Here is a 25,261-nt window from a genome sequence, read left to right on the forward strand (position 1 = left end):
TCCTGCACTTTGGCTACAACAACCCCATGTAGCGCTACAGGCTTGGAGGAGAGTGGCTCAAAAGCTGTGCAGAGGAAAAGGATCTGGGGGTGCTGATTGATGTTCACCTGAACATGAGCTGGCAGTGTGCTCAGGTGGCCAAGAAGGCCAACGGCATCCTGGCTTGTATCAGGAATAGTGCAGCCAGAAGGACCAGGCAGGCGATTGTCCCCTTGTACTCTGCTCTGGTGAGGTCGCATGTTGAGTACTGTGTTCAGCTTTGGGCCCCTCAGTACAAGGACACTGAGGCCCTGGAACGAGTCCAGAGAAGGCCTATGAAGCTGGAGAAGGGCCTGGAACACAAGTCCTGTGAGGAGCAGCTGAGGGAACTGAGGTTGTTTAGTCTGGAGAAGAGGAGGCTCAGGGGAGACCTCATTGCTCTGTGCAACTACCTGAAAGGAAAGTGTGGGAGCTGGGGATCGGCCTCTTCTCACAGGTAACTAGTGAGACTAGGTAACTAGGTAACTAGGTAACAGGTAACTAGGACTAGAGGGAATGGCCTCAAGTTGCGCCAGGGGAGGTTCAAGGAAAGGTTGGACCTGGTGCTTAGGGACATGGTTTAGTGGGTGACATTTGCAGTAGGGTGATGTTTGAACCAGATGATCTTGAAGGTCTCTTCCAACCCTTATGATTCTATGATTCTTGCTGGCAGTTCTTACTGGTAGTTAAAATAACAGGCATTTTCACAGAGGTTTTGAAGTTTTTTTCTTTCTGGTGGGCTAGAAAGGGTAACATATGGGCTGTCCAGCTGTGAAGCTCAATAGACTCTGTAGTATCATTCTGTTAAAACTAACATCGTAAAAAATCTTACCAATGGTCTTCACAAAGTTTCTGTAAGACTTTATAAATATATACACCCCTCCAATACCTAAAAGGGAATTACATGAAAGCTAGGGGGGACTCTGTCGGGTAGTATTGTAATAGGACAAGGAGTAATGGTTTAAACTAAAAAAAGGTAGATTTAGATTAGGTATAAGGAAGAAATTCTTTACTATGAGGGTGCTGAGGTACTGGAACAGGTTGCCCAGAGAAGCTGTGGATGCCCCATCCCTGGAAGTATTTAAGGCCAGGTTGGACGGGGTTTTGAGCAACCGGGTCTGGTGGCAGGTGTCCCTGCCCGTGGCAGACAGGTTGTAATTAAATTGTCTTTAAGGTCCCTTCCAACCCAAAACATTCTATGATTCTATGAAGGCTTCCATAAAGTTTCTCTGTGATGACACTTGTAAATTTCTTTCTCCATATGTATAAGTTTCTGGGGCTGGCAACAGATTTCCAGGGGTGACACCACTCAAACTGAGCTACCAATTGAAAGCAAAGATGAGAGACCATCTGCAAGCATAGAGACCCTAGTGCTTATATGTTTTTGTAGAATTCACTTTTGCTTGGACTTAAAAGAGCACAATGTACTTGGAAGAATATTTTTAAAGGAAATCAATCTCTATTTCTGTTAGATGAGGTCAAGGTCTGTGAGTAAGACTGGAGCTGTAGAGTGTCTTATAAAATGATGTTTCATTAAATTAAAATTACTTGGGTGCTCTTCTGTGGGGAAGAAATATTTAACATAATGTTTAGCTTATTTTTTCTAAATAATAAGGAATATAAAGCTGTAAGCTAAGCACTGTAGTGCATAGGACAAAAAACATTGAGTTGTCTGGCTTGTCAGTTAATATCATGTCTTCAACATACAAGTAGAAAAGATATTAAGATCATGAAAACCTCTGGCAAGAAAAGATTAGGCAGTAATTTAACTACAATTCCTATTGTAAACATGTCATGCTACAGACTTGCAGAGCAGGTAATAATGTGGTAGAAAATGTATTAGTGAGCTGTGCGGCTGAGTACTGTGTAATAGTGCAAGTTCTGACTTTGACTGGCAGCTTCCACTAGATCACTGGCAGTCACTGGATTCTACAATGGCTCCTTTGCTTGGTCACATTATTGTCCTTGCCGTGAGAATCAAGTGCTTTTTTAGTGCAAGGGAGTTCATTTTCACTGCATGGCCACATTGCAGAGCATGGAATTACTTGCCTTTCACAGGGAAAGTACTGCACATTGCATACACTGAATGTGGGTTTTATCTGCTGAGCATTCCATTCCAACTAGAAAAAATTGAGCCTTCAGCATACATAAGTGACTGGTGTGCAGGGATCCATATATCTGTAATCTCCATATGTGTATCACTTATTTAATTCTATATTTTTTTTTGCCACTGTGATAGCCCCTCTATTTTAGGGGTCATCAGTACTGTAGAAATATGTGGCATGTCCCGGCCACTTGCCTCCTTTTGCAATCCTCAGATATCCTGAGCAACATTCTAAATCACATTGATTATCTGTAATTGCTAGAAAGTAATGACTGTAGTCCTTTCACTTTAAGAAATCTTCTATGAGGAAAGCAAGTAAAAGGTCTCTAGAGTTGCAAACTTATGTGTGACAGTAACACAAACTTATGTGTTACCCAAAAGAGAGTAACCCAGGTATGTGTATGACAACTTAGTTCCAAATTTTAGAGTATCTTCCTTTTCATCCTCTTTCCCTGTTTTCCCAGCCCAAAGAGCATTCTGGAAACTCAGTGTAGATACTGCTTAAAAAAATAATAATAATAAATTAAAATAAAAAAGCTTAAGGTCATAACTTTAATCATCCAGCAGAATGAGGACAATAAAATGCAGTATCTAAACATATATATGAGATATATATGTTCAATACTGCTTATATGCCATTTATCAAATGATTTGGTTTAATATATACATATAATACTCCTACATGCATATTACACAGACATAATCTCCTCATTGTCTTCTTTCTGAGAAAATATTGATTGGCAGTTCTGAATTCATGGTGGAATTCACCACAGATTCTCCAACCAACGTGCTGTACCTTAGTGTGTCAGAGCAACTCTGTTTCCTGTGTGGCAGAAAATGCATGAGCAGTCTAATTACATAGTATATTATTACTCTTTGGAGCAGATCAGAATTTCCAGGAAGCTAACTGTTAATTGTGTGTGCAAATGAGGAGAGTGGAAGAGCAGATGATCACAGTTGAATATTTCAATTTGAAGAGCCAAGATTTTTGCATGCAATCCTGCCTATTGCCAGTCACACTTCTAGCAGGGTTGAAAAAAATCAAAGTCTGTGTCAAAATGTTGCTGACAAATTGCTGCCGAAATTCTTGCAGACCTTGTAATGTATTTAGATATGACTCAGAGATTAATTACACACTAGGTTTCTTTAATGACTACAGTTTTTGTGACACTCCCAGTGAAGAATCAACTTACTATTAGCCACAGAGATGAAGAAAAGAAACCCAAGCCTAGACCTTCGAGGCACATAATACCCTGTTACTGACCACCACAGCTTCTCACCAAAAGCACATGGATGAAAACAGTCATCAAATGTAAATGCGAAACTTACCACCACAAGTATATGCAAACTAAAGAGTGTTAGACGCAGACAGAATTCTTTTATTATTATTATTTATTAAATCTTTTGGGAGGGAGGCTGTTTCTTGTTTTTTTCTTTATGGATACAATTCTCATGGAAGTTCTCTGAGATCACCTAGAGTTCAGTTACATTTTTTTCCTGTTACTCCCACTTACTGTTAGAATGTTTATGTTAGTGCTCAAAACATTTCTCTTGATGATTCCCCTTCTCCTGTTCAAAATTAAATTATATTGTAAGTATCGGTTGCCTGGTGTGACTGCTGAAAGGGAAGCAAAATGGAGACATTCTCTTGAGAGTTTTACCCAAGGCACAGTATCTTTCATATTACATGCCAAAATGGATTAGGAAAATAATGTGAAACCTCATTTTCTTCTGAACACCTTTAATAAAATATGTGGATAGATGCTTTTTAGAGTATGTATCCTTTTATTGATGTCTAAATTTTCATTACTGTGATGAAACATAACAGAAAGGCCATACAGAATGGCTGCAAAATATCAAGACCTTTGGAATAAAGTGATACGCTGTAAAGTGAGGAGCATGTGAAAGTTTGATTCTCAGCATAAGCATACATTCCTGGTGTTTGTAAAAGTCTGAGAAGGAGGGAAAGGAATTTCCCAGGGAACATCCCATAGTGTGTGAGTAAATAAATAAGCAAATGCTGAGAATCTATGTTGTTTGATATGGAAATGAGAATCTTTCTTTGTTTGCCATAGTGCATAAGATGGGAGCATGACTACAAATAGCACTGCTAAAATGCATATTTTATGTCTTCTCACTTCAAAAACGCTGTGTTCTAAGATATGAGTCCCAATATGGTCCAAATGTGTGTTTCAATTTGTGCATGTGATTACATGCCTTCCTCAGTCAGAGCCATACATATAGGACATTACATTTTTATATTGCCTTCCTACTGTGCATCAGCCCTTTGCTTTCTGAACCTGGCACACCTGGCACAAAGCTGAGGATTCAGAAGTGTCATCTAACTCACTGAAAGGTATCTTAGAACTGCATCCACTGAACAAAAAATATCCAACATCTCTCACTCCTTAGTTTCTGAACAAGCACGTATATTAGGCTTAAGCTGCTATGGTCCTGATGATGTTTAATTAGGACTTCTCTGTTGGCATGTTGCACATAATATAGTTACATTGACCACCTTCTGTATATTGTTATATCTCATTTGTTTTTCTAATTAAGTTACACACACTGACATACATATCATTGTCATTCTGTCAATTGTCTTAGTAGTTATTGACCTTATACTTTACATTGTGTCATATTTTCCATATTGCAGTTTGCATTGCTCTGAATCTTGAACTACTACAACATACTCAGATTTTTGAAATAAAATTATCAGTGTTGACTCTTCATATTGACCCTATAAAAGAAATTTCTAATTATGAAGGTTTATAAGTCACTAATGACCACGTACCATTTTTGACTATAGTAGTCATTTCGAGTTATTAATTATCCATTTTGTGCTACCTGCTACATTCTCCTGTTTTATCTGCTTACTTTCTATATACCTATGTATGCATGTTTTTAGTGAAATCATTTGCTACCTCACTGCTTTTCACAGCTTTCTGTGACAATGTAAGAAACGTAATTCTTCAGTCTTGTGAGATAAAATTGGAGGGGCTATATAACATATCAGCAAGTCCTTTATTAGAGAAAATTTTTCACATATATCTAAAGGACAGAATATGTTTCTTGAAGGCATGTTTTATGAATAAATTCAGAACACACAAGTAAGCAATACAGATTAGTTAAATAAAATTTGTGAAAGTTTATGTACTTTATGCATTCAGGTTTTGTTACTTTGTATGCATTTTCACTTTAATTTTTGAATTAGAATTAATTATACATTGTTCTGTCCACTAAGTGATTCCAACAAATTGTTGTGCATTAGGGACACCATATTAGCAGCAAGGATGAATACATTTGTATCCTTCTTACCTGGGGCATCCTCAAGAAAACAAAAGCAAACATAATGTGAATGCTGAAAGTAATAAGCATTCTTCAACCTCACAATCCTGTATCTATTTAACATCTCATTTACTCCATGCCATCAAGTGTTTTTGGTCTGTTGTCCATAGAATTGCTATTTCCAGTGTTTATTAGTATGCAATATGTTCATCAATTATCTTCCCTTATTTCATGAGTAATTAAATGTTCCTAGTTTGGCCAAAAAATAATAATACAATAAAAGTCTAAATTTGCTTCCTTTCAGCTATTCATGACATGATCAGATAGCCCTGTCTCTAGCTGTTAATTGCATTAAACATTCATTGATAGGTTCAGCCAACACAATTATAGAAAATGATGCATGCTTTTTGAAAAATACTGATGGAACTGGATGAGACGGTAAAGTTTATTTATTCTAGAAATGTTTGAACATATTAACATATTAAAGTGGGGCTGAGGTGTGAGTATGATTTAGGTACAGTTATTTTTATTTTTTTCCGTGAAGAAGAATTACCCACTACATACTTAAGAGAAGCACCACTCATTCCTTCACTGCAGAGCACATCATACTTGTTCTTTCTTTACTTGAAGGTGCACCTTGGGACATTCTTGTTTGTTTCTAATTCGTTCCACTTTCAATACTGTAATAGCAGTAATGTAACTGAAGTAAAACAAGGCTACAATCTAGTTAATTCTCATGGTCTTTTATCACAATTAGCACATGGTAAATTCAGGGTCTATCCCTCAATAAAGGTTTTCCATGTGGTTGCAGCAGAAAAACTCTCATAATACGTACACCAGTATAAGAGTTGGGAATAAATGGTTTTTACTCTGAATTACAATGCATATCTTCTGTGTTTTTCCCTGCGTTTTTTCCGCTCATTCCTTTTGGGTAGGTCATCCTATCTATTTTCTGCTTTCTTCTCCAGCACTTCCTCATGGAAGATTCATTGACAGCTCAGATTCAAAATTGGTGTAGAACTAAATGTTATCTTTTCTCTTAAACATTTCCACCATCCTACATGCCACGCAAGCTCATATAGCAGTGTTTAGCCAAGTTTGTTATATATACCACCACAATTTACGGAAAACCCATCCTTTTTTCTCTACAGCAGATAAATGTCACTTTTCATAAGCTTTTTCACTTTTTAAGACTTCTTGCCCATTCTCCTTAGCATCCATATTGCCAACCCACCCGAAACACCTCTTGTAACATTGCTGCTCTCATCAGTCAAACCATACCCACAGCTTTTAAACTCATTTTGCCTTCAAGATGTTCCAAGCTGTTCTGTCCCAGCCTATAAATCAGGTTGTTTCTTGTGTTTCCTCAGCCCAGCCATTCTGCTTCATCAATATATTAAGACAACATATTCTTAATTTTTCAGTTACATTCTCTGTACCTGTCATGACTTCACTATTCTGTAAATTATTGATCCTTTGGTAGGCCTTGTCTATCTACACTAGTTTTCCACAGCATAAAAAAATGAAAAATTCATAGCCGTACAGATAACAAAAAAATGAAAATATATCACTGGTTCTGGGGATGACCCACTTTACTGTACTTCTGTGTCTTTCTCATGTCTTTGGGGCAAGTTTTTACTATTTTTATCTTATATGGCACACTCATCTATTGTTAGCCTTAAGATAATCAAGATTAATCATCTTGAGGGCTGATTGTTAGTGGAATGAAATAAAAATTAATTGGCTGAAGCCTTGCTCTCACAAGCATTCAAGTATGATAGATATCTATTCATAGATAACAGAGATTGGAGGATTTTGATTTGGTCTGTATATCATTTGGTGGTATTGGTCTTGAGTGGATATTCTTGGTCAAGCCACATTGAGCAAGAATAAAAGATCATCATAAGATCATCATAAGATCATCATAAGATCATCATCAATGATTCAAGTAATGGATTTACTACTACATCCTTTTGGATGTTCTCTGTTACGCAGTCTAATAGATTGCATTTTTAAAGGAGTTGATAGGGATATAAGAACTCTTTAGAACTGGCAGATTTTACACTACAGTACTGTCATTACAGTATAATTGACAAGGCCAGCTCTCTGGATACACTGTTTTTCTTCTTTTAAAAGTGCCTCAGACCATGGCTCCTTAGTCCTCTTCAAGTAAGCCAGTGAACCGATGCATTTGGAGTATTTCAAGTGCCTTTTGTGGTATTTTGAAAACTGGTTTTAGAATTCAGGGTCTCGTGAGAATGAACATTTTCTGCATTTCAGGAATTCAGTGAGGGAGAGTGAAATGAAGGACATCCACTCTAACTTTGAAATATATTGAAAAAGCTTACCACAGATTCAGGAGAAAATACAAAATATGTTCTGATGAAATGCAAAGTAGGTTTTCCAGACTGACATCAACTTAAGCTATTTTAGAAAACTTAATTGTTGCCAATTTGCCAGTAGGTACAATGTCTACAACCTGTTAAAACACGAACTGTATCTGAGAGAACACTGAAAAAACATAGGGGAAAGCTTCTTGCAATGCATGTCTATTCATACTCCGGGAAAGATCTTAAGGCTGACATTTCTGGTAGTATGACTTGATTAGCCATTCTGGAAGGGAATAAAGTATCTGAGTGACTCTCATTCCAGTTGTGTGTAGTACAACAGGGCATACTCTAAAGTCTCCCGTCTGCTCACCAGGAGCTGAGGTAGTACCACAAGAATGCTTTAGCACTTCTGAAACCCTGTAATTTATGCATTAATAGCTCAGAGATTGCAGTAACAGTTGCGTCCAGCCTTTTGCTGGTGGTTGAGCTGAAATGAGGCTATCTGGCTTCAAACCATGCAGTTATATCACGTGATGAAGATTTTCTTTTTCAACTAGCTGTAATCAATAGTCTATAACATTGTGAGTAACTTCAGGGCCAAATAACTGCAAGCAGATATTAGGTGTTGAAATCCCTTACACTGTTAAAGCAATGTACGAGTGTTATCTATACCAATTTCCTTGATGGCAGAGGGAGAAGGGATACCTAAACACTGCTTAGTACTCTGAAAAATTATGGAAAATAAAGTCAAGACATGCATTATAAGAGGAGGATTTATTTATTTATTTATTTATTTATTACACTTAGGGGTAAGCAAACATTAGATACAACCCCAAATTAATCCAATATTAAACAGCTGGTCTGGCTTCATTTTGATAGTGAAATGTATTGTTGTTTTATTATTAATTTGAAAAGAGCTTACAGAAATCATGTTTTGGTACTGTCTCAAGATACAGTCCAGGTAGGCAACACAGATAAAATAAAACTGCACTTGAATCATGAACAGATATGCACTGAAGCCAGAGAAAATTTTCCTGTAATTGCACCGTGCCTTGTATTTGGCCTAAAGTAACCCCAAAATACTCCATTAGGGATGTAATCTCTTTTAATGCATTTATTTGGTCATGAAAACATGCAGATGATCAATTAAGGCCTCCTAGAAGGCCCTTGTCCATGAATGTTTTCAGGACTGAGGTTTTAGAGTACAGACAGTGATACTTATCTTGCTGTGGATTAGCAAGCAATGGTGGGTTCAGTATCAGAAAATGTTCTTGCATCTGTGTTCTAGCTGTTGAAAACAAAATCTTTTTGCTTGTATGTTGTTTAGGCATCCCGTATCACTATTGGCATGGGAAAGATTAAGTGAGAAAAAGAATCAGAGAAGGTGTATTCCAATTATTTTTGTAATAAGAAAGAATGAATGCTAAAAGTGCACGTTGTTTTCTCTCATCGCTTGAATATCTCATGCCTTCTGCTGTATTTCATTTTTTTAGGCCTTTCTCTGAGATCTGCCCGTTGCATAGCCATACGTATTAGATGACTTTGGGACTTGCTTTGCACCAACGATGAAGGGATTATCTAGCAGCCGTAGTCATCATCATGGGGTTACCTGTGACCCTCCATGTGACAGTCTGCCACATCACCCGGACAGGAAGCCATATTTGTTAAACCCAGTGGACCCTCATCCTGCAGACCACCCTTACTACACTCAAAGGAACTCTTTTCAGGCAGAGTGCATGGTGCCCTACAACGAGCAGATTGCCAGCAGCACATTTCCTCGGAGACATTACAACTCCCACCACGAACTTAAGGACGAGTGTGCTCTGGTTCCCCACGGAACTGCCAACAAGACTAATCGCATTCCGGCCAACCTTTTGGATCAGTTTGAGCGGCAGCTGCCCCTGAACCGGGATGGCTACCACACTCTGCAGTACAAGCGGACTGCCATGGAGCACCGCAGTGACAGCCCAGGGAGGATCCGGCACCTGGTTCATTCTGTCCAAAAGCTCTTTACCAAGTCCCATTCACTGGAGGGACCATCCAAGGGGAGCGTCAATGGGAGTAAAGCGAGCCCAGAGGAGTCACAGACGATGAGGTATGGGAAGCGCAGCAAGAGTAAAGAAAGGCGATCAGAAGGTAAGCCCAGATCCAATGCATCAGGATGGTGGAGTTCAGATGACAACTTGGACAATGATGTTTGCATTTATCATGGTCCCAGTGGGGTCATGACCATGGGAAGATGTCCTGATCGTTCTTCTTCCCAATACTTTATGGAAGCCTATAACACTATTAGTGAACATACTGTGAAGTCATCCAGAAGCAATAATGATGTCAAATGCTCTACCTGTGCAAACCTGCCTGTGAATTTGGACTCCCAGTTAATGAAGAAAAGCTCTTGGTCCTCTACATTAACCGTGAGCAGAGCCCGTGAAGTTTACCAGAAAGCATCAGTTAACATGGACCAGACAGTGGTGAAGGCAGAGACGTGTCAACAGGAACGGTCATGTCAGTACCTCCAGGTACAGTGTGGAGAACTGATTGCTGTTAACTGTGCTCTGCCATGTCACAGGTGTTTGTGGGGGATGGAGGTTTGCTCTGATATTTCATCTTTCCTGATAGATTTCTAATCACCAAACAAAGGGTAATGCAGCTGAAATTAAAAATGTCTGGGTTTTTTTTTCTGATTTCAATTTCTTTTTTCTTTTTCTTTTTTCTCTCTTTTTTTCTTTTTTCTTTTTTCTTTTTTCTTTCTTTGTCAGCATTCAGTATTTCAAAGTAACAGTTCATGTTGGAACAGGTTTAATTTTTTCATGTGGGAAAAATAAGACCTTTTTGTGTACTTCTTGAATTTATAAGGCAGTCACAGTAGGGGTATAGAGAATGTGATGTTGTAGTGCTTGTAGTTAGCATTACAATGTCAATTAAATGAATGTTACCAGGATACAAATTCTTTGATTTCTGTAATTTCAGGATTTGCCTTCATTTACTGCTTATTTTATTATGAAAGCTTTTGAGACCCTTTTGAGAAACTTTGAGGTACCTTAATACTTTCTCCAGCTGGAAAACAATATATTTTCCTTTTTGTCATAGCATATAAATTCTCATAAAATACTTATTGTAAAGTGTCCAGATTTGTTTATCTGGCTATTCCTCTTTCTCATGGCTTTGAGTCAAAAATATAAAAGCAAAAGGTTGAAATTATTGCTTGTTCTGATTATACATTTTAGGAGTACATCACCTACTCCCTCACAAGCTGTTTGCAGTTAATACAGCGTCACTATTTTTCACCAGTATTGTATCTTTAAATGTCAAGAATCAGATGTCTGCTCTTGGAGCTATCATACTGCCAGTGAATGTTTGTGGCAGGAACATGGATCAGAAAATATTAAAACAGTTTCATTCTTAGGAGAGCTGTGGATAGCTTTTATGCACTTTAAACGGAGCACTTATGGCACATCTAAGTGTATGTGTAAGATGGAACAACGTTGCACAGAGAAGAGAGAAGACCATGAGGAAAAAAGAGGTTTGCTAAGACAATTTGGTTTCATTTTAATGTAGTGGGACTCTTGTCTATTTTCATAGAAACTGTAAGGAGTTTTCTCATATGGGTGCTTTAACGAGACAGTCAGCTTTCACATTCTGTTGTTTAAGTCAGTACGCAGAAAAAGCGTAGGACCGAGGCATACACATTTAAAAATTGATCTTAAAAGGTATTATTGAATGATATTCAAAATAATTCTGAATGCCAACATCTGGGATTCTAAGCTTTACATGTAAAGAAGTGGATCGGTGTATTTTCTATTAATTGCTGGGAGAGTGGGGTGTGAGGACAGGGGGGTAATATGAGTGCTAAGAGTATGTTTACAGCTGTGCATACGGACTGGGGAGGGACAGAGGTTTCAGAATAGCCTAAGGTTACAACCTTTTCAGATTTGTTGTATTAAGTCTCTTTTGTCTGAATTCTGTGAGGGACAAGAAGTTGTTCCTTTAGAGTCAATTGTTGTGATTACTTTGGACCTTGAGATTTCTTTTGTTGATGTTTTTGTTTACTCCTTCTTCGATCTTCCTCTCAGGCTTTGATAAAATAGCTGACAACTCAGTATGTGACCAGATGGCTAGAAAAGAGCAAAAAACTGTGCCAGCATCAGCTTTAAACGAACACCTCCATAGGGACTTTTAGACAATGTTTAACTGATGGGAATAGACCTTTGAAGTGGAATTAGAGGACATTATCTGTGTCTGTATGAAAATATGTCCAACAATTGTCAAGGGCAGGAATTAAAATAACTAATTTCTCACTGTGTTTCTCATACTGTTTATGTTCTCACTCGTAGTTTTGTTTTAGTTTTCCATTTCATTTCATTTCATTTCATTTCAATTTCATTTCATTTCATTTCATTTTCCCTAACTGTATGCTTGTTTGTAAAAGTCGGAGAAATGTAACTGGATTGAAATTGTTTAAAAAAAAATAAAGAAAATTTGAATCGGGTTTCAGTTAACATTGGAAACAATACTCATGCAGAACAGGGTATATTTAAGGAAGCAGGTCAGTATTATTATTCTCTCTTGGCAGTTTAAAAAGATATCAAATGGGCATAGATAGTAAAAAGTGAGTCTGAATTGCTGAATGCATCCCATTGCCTTCTTCTTCATTGCATCACTCATCTTTTTATTCTACAAGCCCTCTAGGGCTTGGACTTTGTTTCCTTTTGTGTTTCCCCAGTGCCCAGCACAATGGGGTCTGGAACATAATTGAGGCTTTTTGGCTGTCCTGCCAGATGAATATATGTTAACAACAGCAGAGTATCACTCTGTCAGTGGGCTGTAGCAGTATTCAGAATATCTGTTGTTTTCTTGGTGACCTTCTAATCATTGTACCAAAGGGCTGGTGTCCTACATTGTAAAAACAATTAGAAATGCACTAAATGAGATAAAAGCTATTTAGCTGCAAATTCATGACAGTACTGGACAACTCTGATAATGACATCAATTAATACAAAGCTTCTTTGTTGCTTTATTTAACTCATTAAATGTTAAATAGATGCTCTTATCAACTCACTTGTAATCTAAGTTGTTGCTTATAGCCCAGGACATAAACTCCCTGATCCTTGAAAGAAGCAACTGTTTTGCTCACAAAAACTGTTCTTATGGTAGTATCTGGATACAACAAAGGAGTGATGTTTTTTCCAACTTGAGGTACAAAAACATTTTCTTTGTCCTGGTAGCTGTGAGTCTATCGGAGATCACAGAAAAACAGAGTTCATATTTGCTTGTAACAGCTTTTACCACTGAAGTATCTGGATGAATTCTCAGTGTAAAGACATGGAAATAACAAACAATTATCTCACTTAGTGTGATATTTTCCACATAACCATTCTGTGAAAGGAGCTGGCAGTAGTTTACGTTACAGATGGGCTTATTTCTCATAACTTGGAATTTGGACTGAGTACAGTGTCCTCCCGCATCACACAGTCTTTCCTTACCCCGGCAGGCTCTGCTTCCAGCCCAGGTGCTGAGGTGCAGTGTCCAGCCTCTGAGTTCAAGGGCAGAGAGGAATCAGGAAGGTTTGGCTCCACTCTGTGCCTCTGTTATCTCAGAAAGGGTTATTGGTTCCTGGGATGGTTTAAAGACAGCGAAGTAAACCTTTTCCTCTCAGCGGCATTTCAGGGATGGAGTTCTTTTTCTCTCTTCTCTCCATTTCTCCTTTCAAAAATAAGGATCTGGACAGTAGAAAGATAAAGTCCTGTATTGAGCTGCTTCTTACTTCAAGAAAAATATTTCTGTTTGATCCAGATTTGCAATCGGACTAATGTGAAGGAAGTTGAGATGGACCTGTGGTTTTTTTAAAATTCTTCTTCAAAATGGTTTCCCTGCCTTGAGAGAATAATCTATAAAGCAGTGGATGGCTTCCACTTCTGTGGTAGCTTCACCTTTGGAAAGCAAAAGTATAGAACATGAAAAATAAGCAAACGCCTTTTTCTGAAAACAATAGGGCCTAAATACACTGGTAGATATTTCTGACACTTTTGTTTCACTATGAATTCATAATTGTTGAAGTTAATAGAGTATCAAATACACTGCATAGTTTGTCTCTAATTATAATTTTGCTCTTCATTATTCCCTGTAATTACTATTCCCGTAGTCCTTAGTCCATTTGTTAAGAGATGGAGAAGAATACAAAAGATGACATTTTTCGTATTATTCCTCTTTTCTTTTAATGTGGGTCAGTCATACGTTTTCTTCTGACCCAATTTGATGAGACTGAAGTCAGTTGTGTCAGATATTCAGGGCTGAGGAAGGAAGTTTACTCCGGAAAGCTGAAGTGAAGTAGGTGGGGACGACTGTGCAGTCATCTGAGCTCTGCATTTGCATCAATAACCCTTTGGTGGGAGAATATGGGAAATACTATAAAAACTGTAAGCCAAGTTTCGGGGTGTGATAAGCATTTCCTGGTTTTTCAGAGACTGGATCTGGTGGCAAACAACTCCGGTTGGTACAGCGCTCATTTTCCTATGGGAAGGTTGTCTGTAATGTGCAGTATGTCCTGTAGTGTTAAGAAACTGATATAGTTAAAGTGACTTGCTTTCCAATCTTGGCACAAGGCACTTCCATAGTTTCTTAGGATATACTGCTCATTCCCAGCATCTTTCTGTTGTCTGTGGCCAGATACAGGGTACGGCCTCATCCCAAATCAGGATGCTAATAAGGATCAGGATCTCTCATGTGATTTGTTAATGCAGCATGTTAATTGCAGTGTGTTTGTCGTTATGTCACAGAAATTTCTTAGGTCTGTTATATTGGGCTTAACTGGGCAAGTTGATCTGCATTTTTTGCTGTTCTCTACTTTTTCTTTACTTGTGTTGTCTGTGTTTCTGTCACAACTACCATATTCAAATTAATCTTTCAGTATATCCTTGCATATATATGGACGTTGCATTTTAATGTCCACTAATATTGATGAATATTTTCATACATCTGAAGACCTGCCTTTTTCTCCCTTATTCTCCCTTATTCTGATATAAACTAAAAATAGATGAAGCATGTATAATTACCCCTGTGATTTGCCAGTCAGATCTGCTAAGTATTATCAAGTCTAAGTTTCGAAGTATTTCACTCAACTCATATGATGCATATTTCTCAGTAAAGCTAGTGAAACCATTTAAACAAGCAATTTTGAAATAAGATGTCAAATGTTATAACATTTTCTAGGTGCATTCCAGGTAACAGAATAATCATGAAAATATTTATAAATTGTTAAATGTTTATGATTTCTTAATAAACTAGTAAATAGCCACATTAAAACTGAAAAAAATATCATTCGTGTAAAGCGAATTTATTTCCGTTTTAAAAGTGCTGAGGGATGGTTAACATGAATAATGAATAAAGTTATACAATTTGGGGACAATTGGAATTATAAATAGAGCAAAACCAACTTTTTAAATATATATATACATAAATAAAAATAATTCTGATAAGCCTACGTAATGGTTATTTAGCCTACCTACAAACCTTCTACCTACAAGATACTGGGAGAAAAATTTAGGAGAATATTTCAGTATAGCCATCCTCTTCATCCTCTCAGTCCTTTAATTTACCTTTCTAAAAAAATTGTCAGCTGAAAGAGTGATGAGAATGATATTGCTACATATTTCACCTTAACAACTGCTATGTTCTCATTCAGTTAATTAAAACCTGAACTGACCTTTGGCATCTGAGTAATGTAGAAATGGAGGCCACCTAAATACTAAGAGAGTTGTTCTATGGCAATGTCAGTACTTCACATTTACCTGCAATTTTATCTGCTCATGCTCCTTAAGTTGGCATTTGTCTATCCATTGGTTTTAACACCATTCTGTAACTTCTTAATATTGAAAATACTGGCACTGATATTATTTTTTCTAAATTAACTTGAAGAATTACTTTTGGTTCATTCTGTTAACATCCCTATGTTCTCACAGTGCATTCATTAATGAACATAATTCTGTCTGCTGAATCTCTTTTTCGTGTTGCTAGCATACAGAATAGAGGATTTAGCAACATACTTGTGCAACACTATGTTACATAAACTGTTATTGTAAGAAACATTTGTGAAAGTTATGGATGCACTTAAGCCAGCATTTGTTATCTACTACAGTTCCTTTTGGTATAAACATGAATAAGACTTGATTCAGACCTGGAGTTGAGCCTTTCTGTAACCTTAAATATCTGGAGTGTTCTAATCTGATTATTTTCATTAAGTTCACTGGGAAATAAATAAATAAATAAATAGATGAAACTCTGCCAAAATCTTCAAAACAAATTCAGTCCAGCAAATAAGATCATTTCAATCTGTATCAGAGTTCAAAATCCCTAACATTTCTTATGGAGACTTGCACAGTAAGTGGGAAAAAAAGCACTGAGTGGTGACATGCCTTCCTTATTCAGTGCGAAATAACAAGGAATATTTTTCCTACATACAGCTGTTGATTTTTTTGTTTGTTTGTTTCAAGAACAGAATCTGTAGCACAGATCTTGAGTGGGGAATATCACCATGACAGAAGAGTGGTTTGAGCTGGGGGCAGCTGGCAATGGTCTCTGCTCAGCTCTGCAAAGTCTCCTGCACTGTGGTTGTTGCACAGCTAAGCTTCTGTCTAGTAACGAATTAAACATGAACATGAATCTGTTGTACATGGTTTCTCCTTTTATCTGCTTACCCTGAGTTTGTGCAATGGACTGTCTTGTTTGGGTAGAAGGTGAAGAGATTATGTGACTTCTGATAAATAAATATTTCTCTTACCAAAGGCTAGGCTATGTGCCATAAAGTTAGATAAGACACTGTGCCAACTTTGATAGGCCAAGGTTCCAGAGACCTTAAATTGTCTCAGATTTTTTCGTGCAAATACATTTCTGACTGATTTTGCTTTACTGACATAAACCCAGCCTGCTGATCAGTTTGTTAGAAAATCTAGATTTCCTGTACTCTAACAATTCAGTTTCTAGTAGAAAAGAGTTGAGACCGTGACCTTGATTAGCCACTGAGATGCTAGAGCAAAGGTGACACTTTGGGGTTACTGAGACATACTATTATGTTCTGAAACCAGTAAAATTTCTTTAGAGCTGAATAAAGACTTCTTACACATACGTTTCATTGTTGTAATCCAAAATAAAGCATTGTGGACATCTCAGTGAAGTCTGGCCATTTTATACTAAAATATGACTGAAGCTAATAGCCAGCTGGAGATGGTACGTTAACTGCATTACTTACAGTCATTGTCTGTGAGAGTGCGACATTTGCAAAGCATTAGAGATTATCCAGTTATAGTCAGCCAACAGAAACAGCATCAGGGCTGTTTCCCTCAAAATACACTCTCCACCACATCTGTTTCTCTTCCAAGGATTTCAGATTCAGCTACATGTTCTCCATCCACGAGCCATTTTCCTGCCAGCTTGACAGCACGCTTGTAGTTATATGCAGTGAAAGAAAGGTAAAATGACATCTGCTTTAACAGCATTGGCTTTTGATGCTAGCTAGTCACTGTGTGCAGGAGCTGAAGTGAGTAGGGAGAGTGCTGATTCACCCCAAGGAAGTTATCTAGCAGTGAAAGAACATTTTTCCATTGCCAGTCATTGAAAGTGTCCTTTCAAGGACTGGTATTCACATTAGCAGTCATACTGTAGGTTCTCATTGTCCTTCCTGGGTGAGGAGTGATACCTCATTTCAGCCAGCTGAAACTGAAGGCTTTAAGGGTTTAGAGAAACGTGAGGACTAATGTTTGCCCCCTACCACAGAAACAATAACATCCATGAGCACCAACGAAGTAGTTTTAATCTGGGGTCCTGGCCTTGACTCAGGCTCCACAATCTTCAGTTGTTTTGTTTAGCTAATAGAGGTGATAGTTGTTTGTCGTCCTTTCTGCAGAATATGTTTGGTAGTGGCAAAGTTGCAAGGCCCTTGGCTGTAATCATTGTGTCCAAGTGGCCCTCTTCACTCTTGGTTGGACTTCCATGTGTAAAACAGCAGGAGAAAATTGATTTTGGAGTCAAGTCAGGACTATCTGTGGAGGAGACACAAATTCCTCTCCACAAGACAGACTGAATCAGATTCAAAATTTAGTGGTCAAGGCACATTTTGATGAATGAAAATGGTAAACTGTAGCAGTACTTGAAGAAGTTTGTCTATTGACTTACTCCATGAGTATTCCTACTGCCTTTTCAAACTACCATTACAGGAAGGAAGATTACAGTTCTTCACACTGCTCATTCAGGTTTGATGCAAGTTGCAGGCACTCAGGATTGAGGCAGTAATGTTCTATCTCAGGCAGGTTCTTTGTCCTGGCTATTAATACTCTTCATGTAAAACAATATGAAGATAAGTCAGCTAAATTAATTGAATTTATAATAGAACCTGACTGCTGAAATCGTACAAGCTAAAGCAAGAGTTACTGCAGATATTGAACTTGTTAAGTTTGTCCTAAATGGAAGCAATGTTCTTGTCTGCCTTTTTGAAAACTCTTGAAGCTTGCTAAACATATATTGTTCAAGGCTTGCATGCCTTGTTTTTTTGTGTACTTCAATGATTCTTAACACATGCATGTTGATAGACTGAAATGCTGCTTATCTTTATTGGCCTGATTAATTCAATATTCATGAGTGCTAGGAATAGGCTTAGTAAGTGGAAGATAGCAATTGAAACTTCCTTAACAACACACAGAAGAGGCATAATAATGGCTAAGAAAACCAAATTGCATGGGTTTGAAAATCTGCACTGAGCAGTCATTAAGCATTGTTCTTCAGTTGTGTGATTTCATTTCATTAAGTATTTGCATACTAATAGAAAGCTAAAGTTACAAGTCTACTGCTGTGAGCAATGATTAGCCACTCCCTTCCAGTCCTAGTGTTTACTTCTATAGTCATCCACATTGCCTTGGCAAAGCACAGGGAGAAGCTTTTATGCTTTCAGCTGCAATAAACCAAATCAAACTAGAGATCAATAATGAACTTAATTTGCTATAGAGACAGTCTGTTTGCTATTTCATCCAATAAGGTAAGTTAAGAACAATTCTGGGCAAAAGGAAGGAAACTAGAGATATTAGATATTCTAATTTTTATTTGTTAGAGCTTGAATTAAAAAAAAATAAAGCTTTCTTTACCTTTGTCCTTACATGCTAGGTTTGTTTCACATGCCACTAAGTGTGAGCTGCTGAAATGAATGTTTGGAAACTGTGGGGCCAGTATACCTGTTTGCTTAGTTTCTTTATTCAGGGTCCTAGATTATCTGTTAGAAAAATCCTGTTCCTTCATACATATTAAAAATAAATTTAAAAAATAAAAATAAAAAAAATTGACCACTCAATTCAGCCTGGCTAACAACAGCATAAACACTTCCAGAGGGCCATAAGTTTAGTTAAACATCAGGATAGGTGACCAATACACTAAATGAAGCTGAATCCAGGTAAGATGTTGGCTGGTGGCAGTGTTATCTATATAGTCTGTTCTGTTTAGAAAAACATATCTACCATTTAATCAGAAGAAAGAAAATATAGTCAAACTTAGTTTTCATTCTTGTAACAATCATTTTATTTCCAGGTATATGTTGAAGAACTGAAGTCATAAATTCAGTAAGTTGCCTGGCTCAAAGGCCATTGCTGAATGTTTTGTATGTATTTCAACTAATAATGATTTTCTGTTTCAGTGGGCTTTTATGTATGATTAAAGCACATTCTTGATTTTTAAGTGTGTAAAGAAAATTGTATATGATCTTAAAGACTAGAATTAAATGTTTCCAGGATCTCTATTACTTCAGTACTGTGAATAATAATAGTCCTATTTTAATAAAAACAATGATGTTCATTGTTAGATCTGAGTTTAGTTCTTCCCCCTCTTTCATGAGAGTAGAAACAATCATACGAGTCATGTATCTGCTTGATATTCTGATAGTGAAAAAATGAAATTGCCAAAGTAATTGGATAACATGATTTTCTTAAAAGCATGAAACAGCGTTATCTCAGGTATATCAATCTTAATGCCATTAATCCTCCAAGGCAGTTGTTACTGTGCATATGCACTTGCATGCAGCATAGTATGTGATCTTGCAAGTTATAATGTTGGACATTCAAGTGAAGTTCAACAGTTCAAAGTGGGAAAATTTGGGCAGACTTCCTGACTGAAAAAAAAATTAAAAAGGTTCATATAGATATTTCTCTCAGCATTTTCCAGATCAACAGAAAGAAATATGCTACAGCATGTTCAGTATCACATGTATAGAAAAAGAATGCAGGAAATAATGTGACCAATTTTATTTTCCTAATTTGTATTCTAGGTAGGGTTTTATATTTTGCTTCTTTCCCATGATACAAACACTTCTGTTCGACGGTAAATTGGATTGTGTGCTATAAGCAGCTACAGCCATTTATATTAGCCACCAAAGAAAGCAACTCTGAAAATCAGGTCACTTCTTTTAGCAAGTATTGCTTGAGGTATTTGTATTTAGACACAGAAGTATAAAAATGTTGGCATTATTTTATGTTTATATTTTCTAAACAGTAAAATAGTTATAATAATAGGAAATGTTGAGCTTTAAGTATTGTTTGTCTTACTCAAGTAATAAACAGACTGTGCTCTGAGATCCTTTCATAAAAAGCATTATAATTGTTAATAGCCAAAGCAAAAATCTACTACTTTTAAAGCATTTCTTTACCTCACTAGTGCTCTCAAGCAGTTACACTGTCTTACTGCTTTCTCCTACTCCATCTTCTGAAATCAGGGTTTCCACCTCCTATGAAACTGAAATAAAACAGAGGGGAATTGGACCCCTGTTGTTCTTTTAAATACTGAAACCTTAATGGAAAAAAAGAAAAAAAAAAAGTGCCTTAAACATCTACATATCTGCAATAAAACTGGTCAAGCTGTTTAAACAAAATAGTAGATATCCCCACCTTTGTAGTCAAATATCTATTACATTCTTCTACTGAAGTTTTGCCTAGGCAGGTAAGATAGTTTGTATAAACACTCTGACTTTCTCAATGTGTAAACTGAAATTTTATATATCTGGGTTGCTTTGTTAGGCTGTTCTCTTTTTTAGGCTGTTCTCTAACTCTGGGTGTTTTCCCTAACTACAGGCATCCTTTTCTCTTGGCCCATACAGGGTTTATCCTTAAAACTGTAATTTGGTAATGGGACATGAGGCTGTATTTGTATAATTTTCTTTACTTTTGCACATGCAAGTAGTTTTTGGTACACAAAACATCCGCTGGGTTTGTGGCAGTGGCTGAGACTGCTTTGTCCCTGCTCTCTATGTGACAGCTCAACTTTTCTTTCTGCAACTAGAGTGTTTAAAAGACCAAAGAGCTACTAAAAAGATAGTGTGCTGTTATTCATAAACTGCCCTACTTCCCAGAGCCAGCAGTGCTCAAACTGGAGACTTCCTCCTTATCATCTCATGCAATTTGTGCAGCTAGAGCTTTCAGAGCTCATCACAGTACATTCCTATCTATCTGCAGTGTTTGCATGTGTAAATAGGAAGTTTTGTGGCAAATCCATTGCAACCAGCTTTCAAAACTTGGTCTCTTATATCATTTTTGAGAAGCTTTGGGATGAAAAGTATTGTACTCTTCGATGGGATTATTGACAACAGAACTCCGGAATTTTAGAGTTATGGTGCCCAGAGCAGCTATATCTCATCTGTAGAGCAGCTACAAACTACAGTACTAAATTTAACTGTATGTCTATAATTTAATAAAGCTACAAGTGTTCAGCTTGCCTGTATTACGGGTGCTGTGTGAGTATAGTAACTTTAACTCCTCTGACTTTTGCTCAGTTGGAAACACAAACCCTAATGTTATACCAACATATTTTATTTAGTGCATTAAAGACTAATTCACTAATTTATTTTAATGAGAAAAATCACAGATCTTTGACTAAAGCATAATGAATAAAATATTAAACAGATTAAAGTACAGGTCCTGTGAGAAGTCACAGATTCTCTACATACTCTTAGCTATTAAATATCTGCCTGAAAAGTGATTGGAAAGCATTTAATCAAAATGTCAGCAAAGCTTGGTTTTACAAATCCTCTGTTAACTTTTTTCTTGTACAAGTCATTTGAAAAGTTAAGGTTGACAAGCAGGAGCTGCAGGTTCCTAAGTGTAGATGATGGGTGTTACGAGTAAAGATTGTATTTTCTCTGGTTGCTGATGCTGTGGCCCTAGAAGCAATGCAAGCATCAAACCTGGAAAAAAGCTTATTGTATGTCTGTCATGAGTGCGCTGGAGGAGGAGTGTAAGATGCTCCCGTATGTCAAAAATCAAAACCAAATCCACTAGAAAATATTATATTCATTTGCACATTGAGATGGTGTACACACCCAAAAAGGACGTCATCAGCTTTCCAGACTAGCAATCTAGGCATAAACTTATAAGTCACAGAATTGAAACATTGCATATGTTTTTCATTTGAAATTGAGATTTATCAGAACTGTATATTCAACCCTTTTCCTCCAGTGGGTTCTGTAAATGCTTTGTACTCTTAGTTTTTAATACTCTAGTACTTAGAGTCTTCCCCTTTACTAGAAGAAGGTTATTGCAAGTGCTTTTAAGTATAGTTATTCAATTACTTCCTACTAATACAAATTTCTGCATGCCATTGTTCAATTAAAAAAAAAAAAAAAAAGGACTTTGAAATATATTCCTTCCTTAAGGTGCTTATATTCTTGAATTAAGTTAAGATTTTCTAAACAGGATGGCATGTAAATAGTTGGCTGAAGTTTATGAAGCAACGGAAGCACAAGATACTCACCAGAAGTTAAATATTGTTGAAGAACAAACTTTTCATAGAAAAGAGACATTTTGTGATTATCCTGGTAGATGTTAGCATTTATAAGATGTGGGACAAATTTTAGTAACCCAGATTTGAGACTCTATGTTTAATCAGAAAAGTAGCAAACAAGTGGAAATGCATAACTACTTTTATTTACATCTAACATTAAATATGCTTAACTAAAAAGTGCTTTTGCAGCTATAAAATAGTAAGGGATCTGCAAAATAACTTTAGGACAGTTATTTCAAGAACCTTGCTCCACTTCATGTTGTTTCTGCTGTTACAGAAGAAGGGCAGGTGTTGGTTTTCGATGGTCAGAAGCCCCAAGAGCAAGGCAAGGGAGAGGATGAGTGGGCAAGATAACTGTGTTCTTGGACTGTCCCTTGCCATGTCCTAAAATCTTGTGAACACACATTCTTGGTGTTCCAGATTTCCATTGCAAAGAATGGACAGCACTTGCTTCAGATCAAGAGAAATAACGAACATTAAGAATAAGAAGAAAAATAAAGGAATAGAGTTGTATGACTCAGATACGCAGACAGACATAATTCAAAAGGAGGATCCCTGCAAGCTAATGAGAATCCGGTTGCACTAATTATGCTATAGAAGCAACATTATTATAATTTCGCAGTTGCAAACATACTTTTGTGATTCTTAGTACATAGCCATACCAACTTGAAGTGTGTCTTTAACCAAAATCATTCTGGTGGGTGCAGATTCACATGTAGCCATGCATACTCCATCTGAAAAGACTGTGATTTAGAGATTCGTATTTTATCTTGCCTTGCCTTGTGTATTCGATACATTGAGCTGAACCAAGATTACTCTGTAATCTGTCTGGGAATCCTTTGAATGAAAATGGTAGTCACCAAAGAAAAACAGATTTATCCAGCTCAGTGTTAGGCCTATCTGAGGCTCCTGTGTTAGCGAGTTTTCTGGAAACTTCTCAGATAACCATTGGAAAATAACAGACCTCCAGAGGCATTTGTGACTATACAAGGAGAGAAGGGGGGCCTCCACTGAAAACCATAATGCACAGTCAAATGGCACTGAGGATGGGCCGCTGCCCATGAGAATTTTTGTTATGTCTCTGTGGTAGCTTAGCACGGTCAAATCTTGATGTGCAATTACACCAGGGAGAAGTGTACTAATAAGGGAATTGTGTTTATAACTGCAGGTTCCTCAAGATGAATGGTCTGGATACACTCCACGAGGGAAAGATGATGAGATTCCCTGCCGACGAATGCGTAGTGGCAGTTACATCAAAGCCATGGGGGATGATGACAGTGGAGATTCAGACACAAGTCCGAAGCCATCTCCAAAGATTGCTGCACGGAGAGAGAGCTATCTTAAGGCCACACAGCCATCCCTTACAGAGCTCACTACCCTCAAGTAAGTCAGTCTTCTACATCATATAGAGCTCTCCATTGAGACATACATTTTCTTCTCCTGTTTCTTTCTGTCCTTCACTCATAGGCACCAGTTAAGGAAAATATTTTAACAAGTGTCTGATCATACTTACTTTTGGTATGAGCTTTTATGAATAATGGTAGATTTTACTGTGTATTTCAATGTTATTTCAAAAAGGGGCTCTACTACCTGTGCTTTGAATTTGCAAAGTATTTCAGCCTGTTAGAATTAAGTGTTCAGGTGTGTAAATAGGTCTGTTCTTTGAATACTTTTCTGAACTGTAACTTAGGCCTCCAGAAGCTTTATATATATATATATATAAATATATGTATATATACGCAACATGAATAGCACATGTCAAATTAGCCCTAAGCTAGTCTTTGCAACTCATCAGAGAGCATCTGACATTTAATTAAAAAGAACAATGACTGTCTGAAAACAGACAAATCTGTGGTTTCCATTCTGAAGTACACTTAGAATCACACTATTTCGTGGAGAAATACAACTAAAACTGAAAATTCTTAAATTGTTTATGAAAGCTTTAGTCAACAGAAATTATGAATTTATGTTTTTTATGTCATTTTTTATTTCACTGAATCCTTTCAAAAGAGACCAAATTCCCTTGAAAATTGTACAAATTGATAGTTTGGGTATTAGTGTTTTCTTTTAAATGATTCTAAAATAGAGAGCTTTCCTAAAGCAATAAAATAAATTATATCCATAAAAGAAGATAGTGTGGATTTAAATCAACAATTGTTTCTGTCTGTCATCTGCAAAAATTTGTAGTGAATCATAGTTCACCGAACCAAAAATAACTTAATTTTAGTACAACATGCCTAAGGCTGTAGCTTTAAAATGGAAATAAAAAGAGCTGTATCTCTTCTAGTATCTGTGATTAGAGACAAAAGACTCCTGCATTTTCCTCATTAATTTCTTCCCCTTCCTTGTCCTCCTCTACCCCATTTTTTCCCAGAGATCTTATCTGAGAAATAGATTGTAGAGGAAGGTGTTTGATCTTTGTTAAGAATGTCATACTCTTGACATCAGTGATGAATAGACCAGAAGACCAGAACATACTTATTCCAGCTCCCCATAGCAGCCTGCCTGACTGTCTCAGGGGAAGCCAGGAATTGTGTCTGCTCTGTCTCTCCATTAATGTCCAGGGAGAAAGCAGTCTCATTGTCTGTGGGGATTTTCATGAACTTGCTGGAGGTTGCTCAAGGTTCATGACTACTCTCATCATCCAGCAGACTTTATCATACCCTTTCCTCAGCCAAAACTCCTCTGCAATTACGTATAACAACCTAGGTATAGCAAC

General features: G+C 37.1%; 1 protein-coding gene across 4 annotated transcripts in view; it reads left to right on the forward strand.

Moving 5' to 3' along the window:
- The first annotated feature begins 9,305 nt into the window (after positions 1 to 9,305).
- DLGAP1 (DLG associated protein 1) overlaps positions 9,306 to 25,261 on the forward strand; it is a 136,635-nt gene continuing 120,679 nt past the window's right edge. For 2 of the 4 annotated variants that reach the window (XM_035564147.1, XM_035564148.1), the window contains exons 1-2: positions 9,306 to 10,259; positions 23,711 to 23,925. In XM_035564147.1, the coding sequence (XP_035420040.1) occupies positions 9,306 to 10,259; positions 23,711 to 23,925 (1,169 nt within the window). Of the gene's footprint in view, positions 10,260 to 18,712; positions 18,764 to 23,710; positions 23,926 to 25,261 lie in introns of those variants that run through there. The other 2 variants (XM_035564150.1, XM_035564151.1) reach the window with 1 other exon arrangement.

This window comes from Cygnus atratus, chromosome 2 (genome assembly GCF_013377495.2).
Source record: "Cygnus atratus isolate AKBS03 ecotype Queensland, Australia chromosome 2, CAtr_DNAZoo_HiC_assembly, whole genome shotgun sequence".
Classification (NCBI taxonomy): Eukaryota; Metazoa; Chordata; class Aves; order Anseriformes; family Anatidae; genus Cygnus; species Cygnus atratus.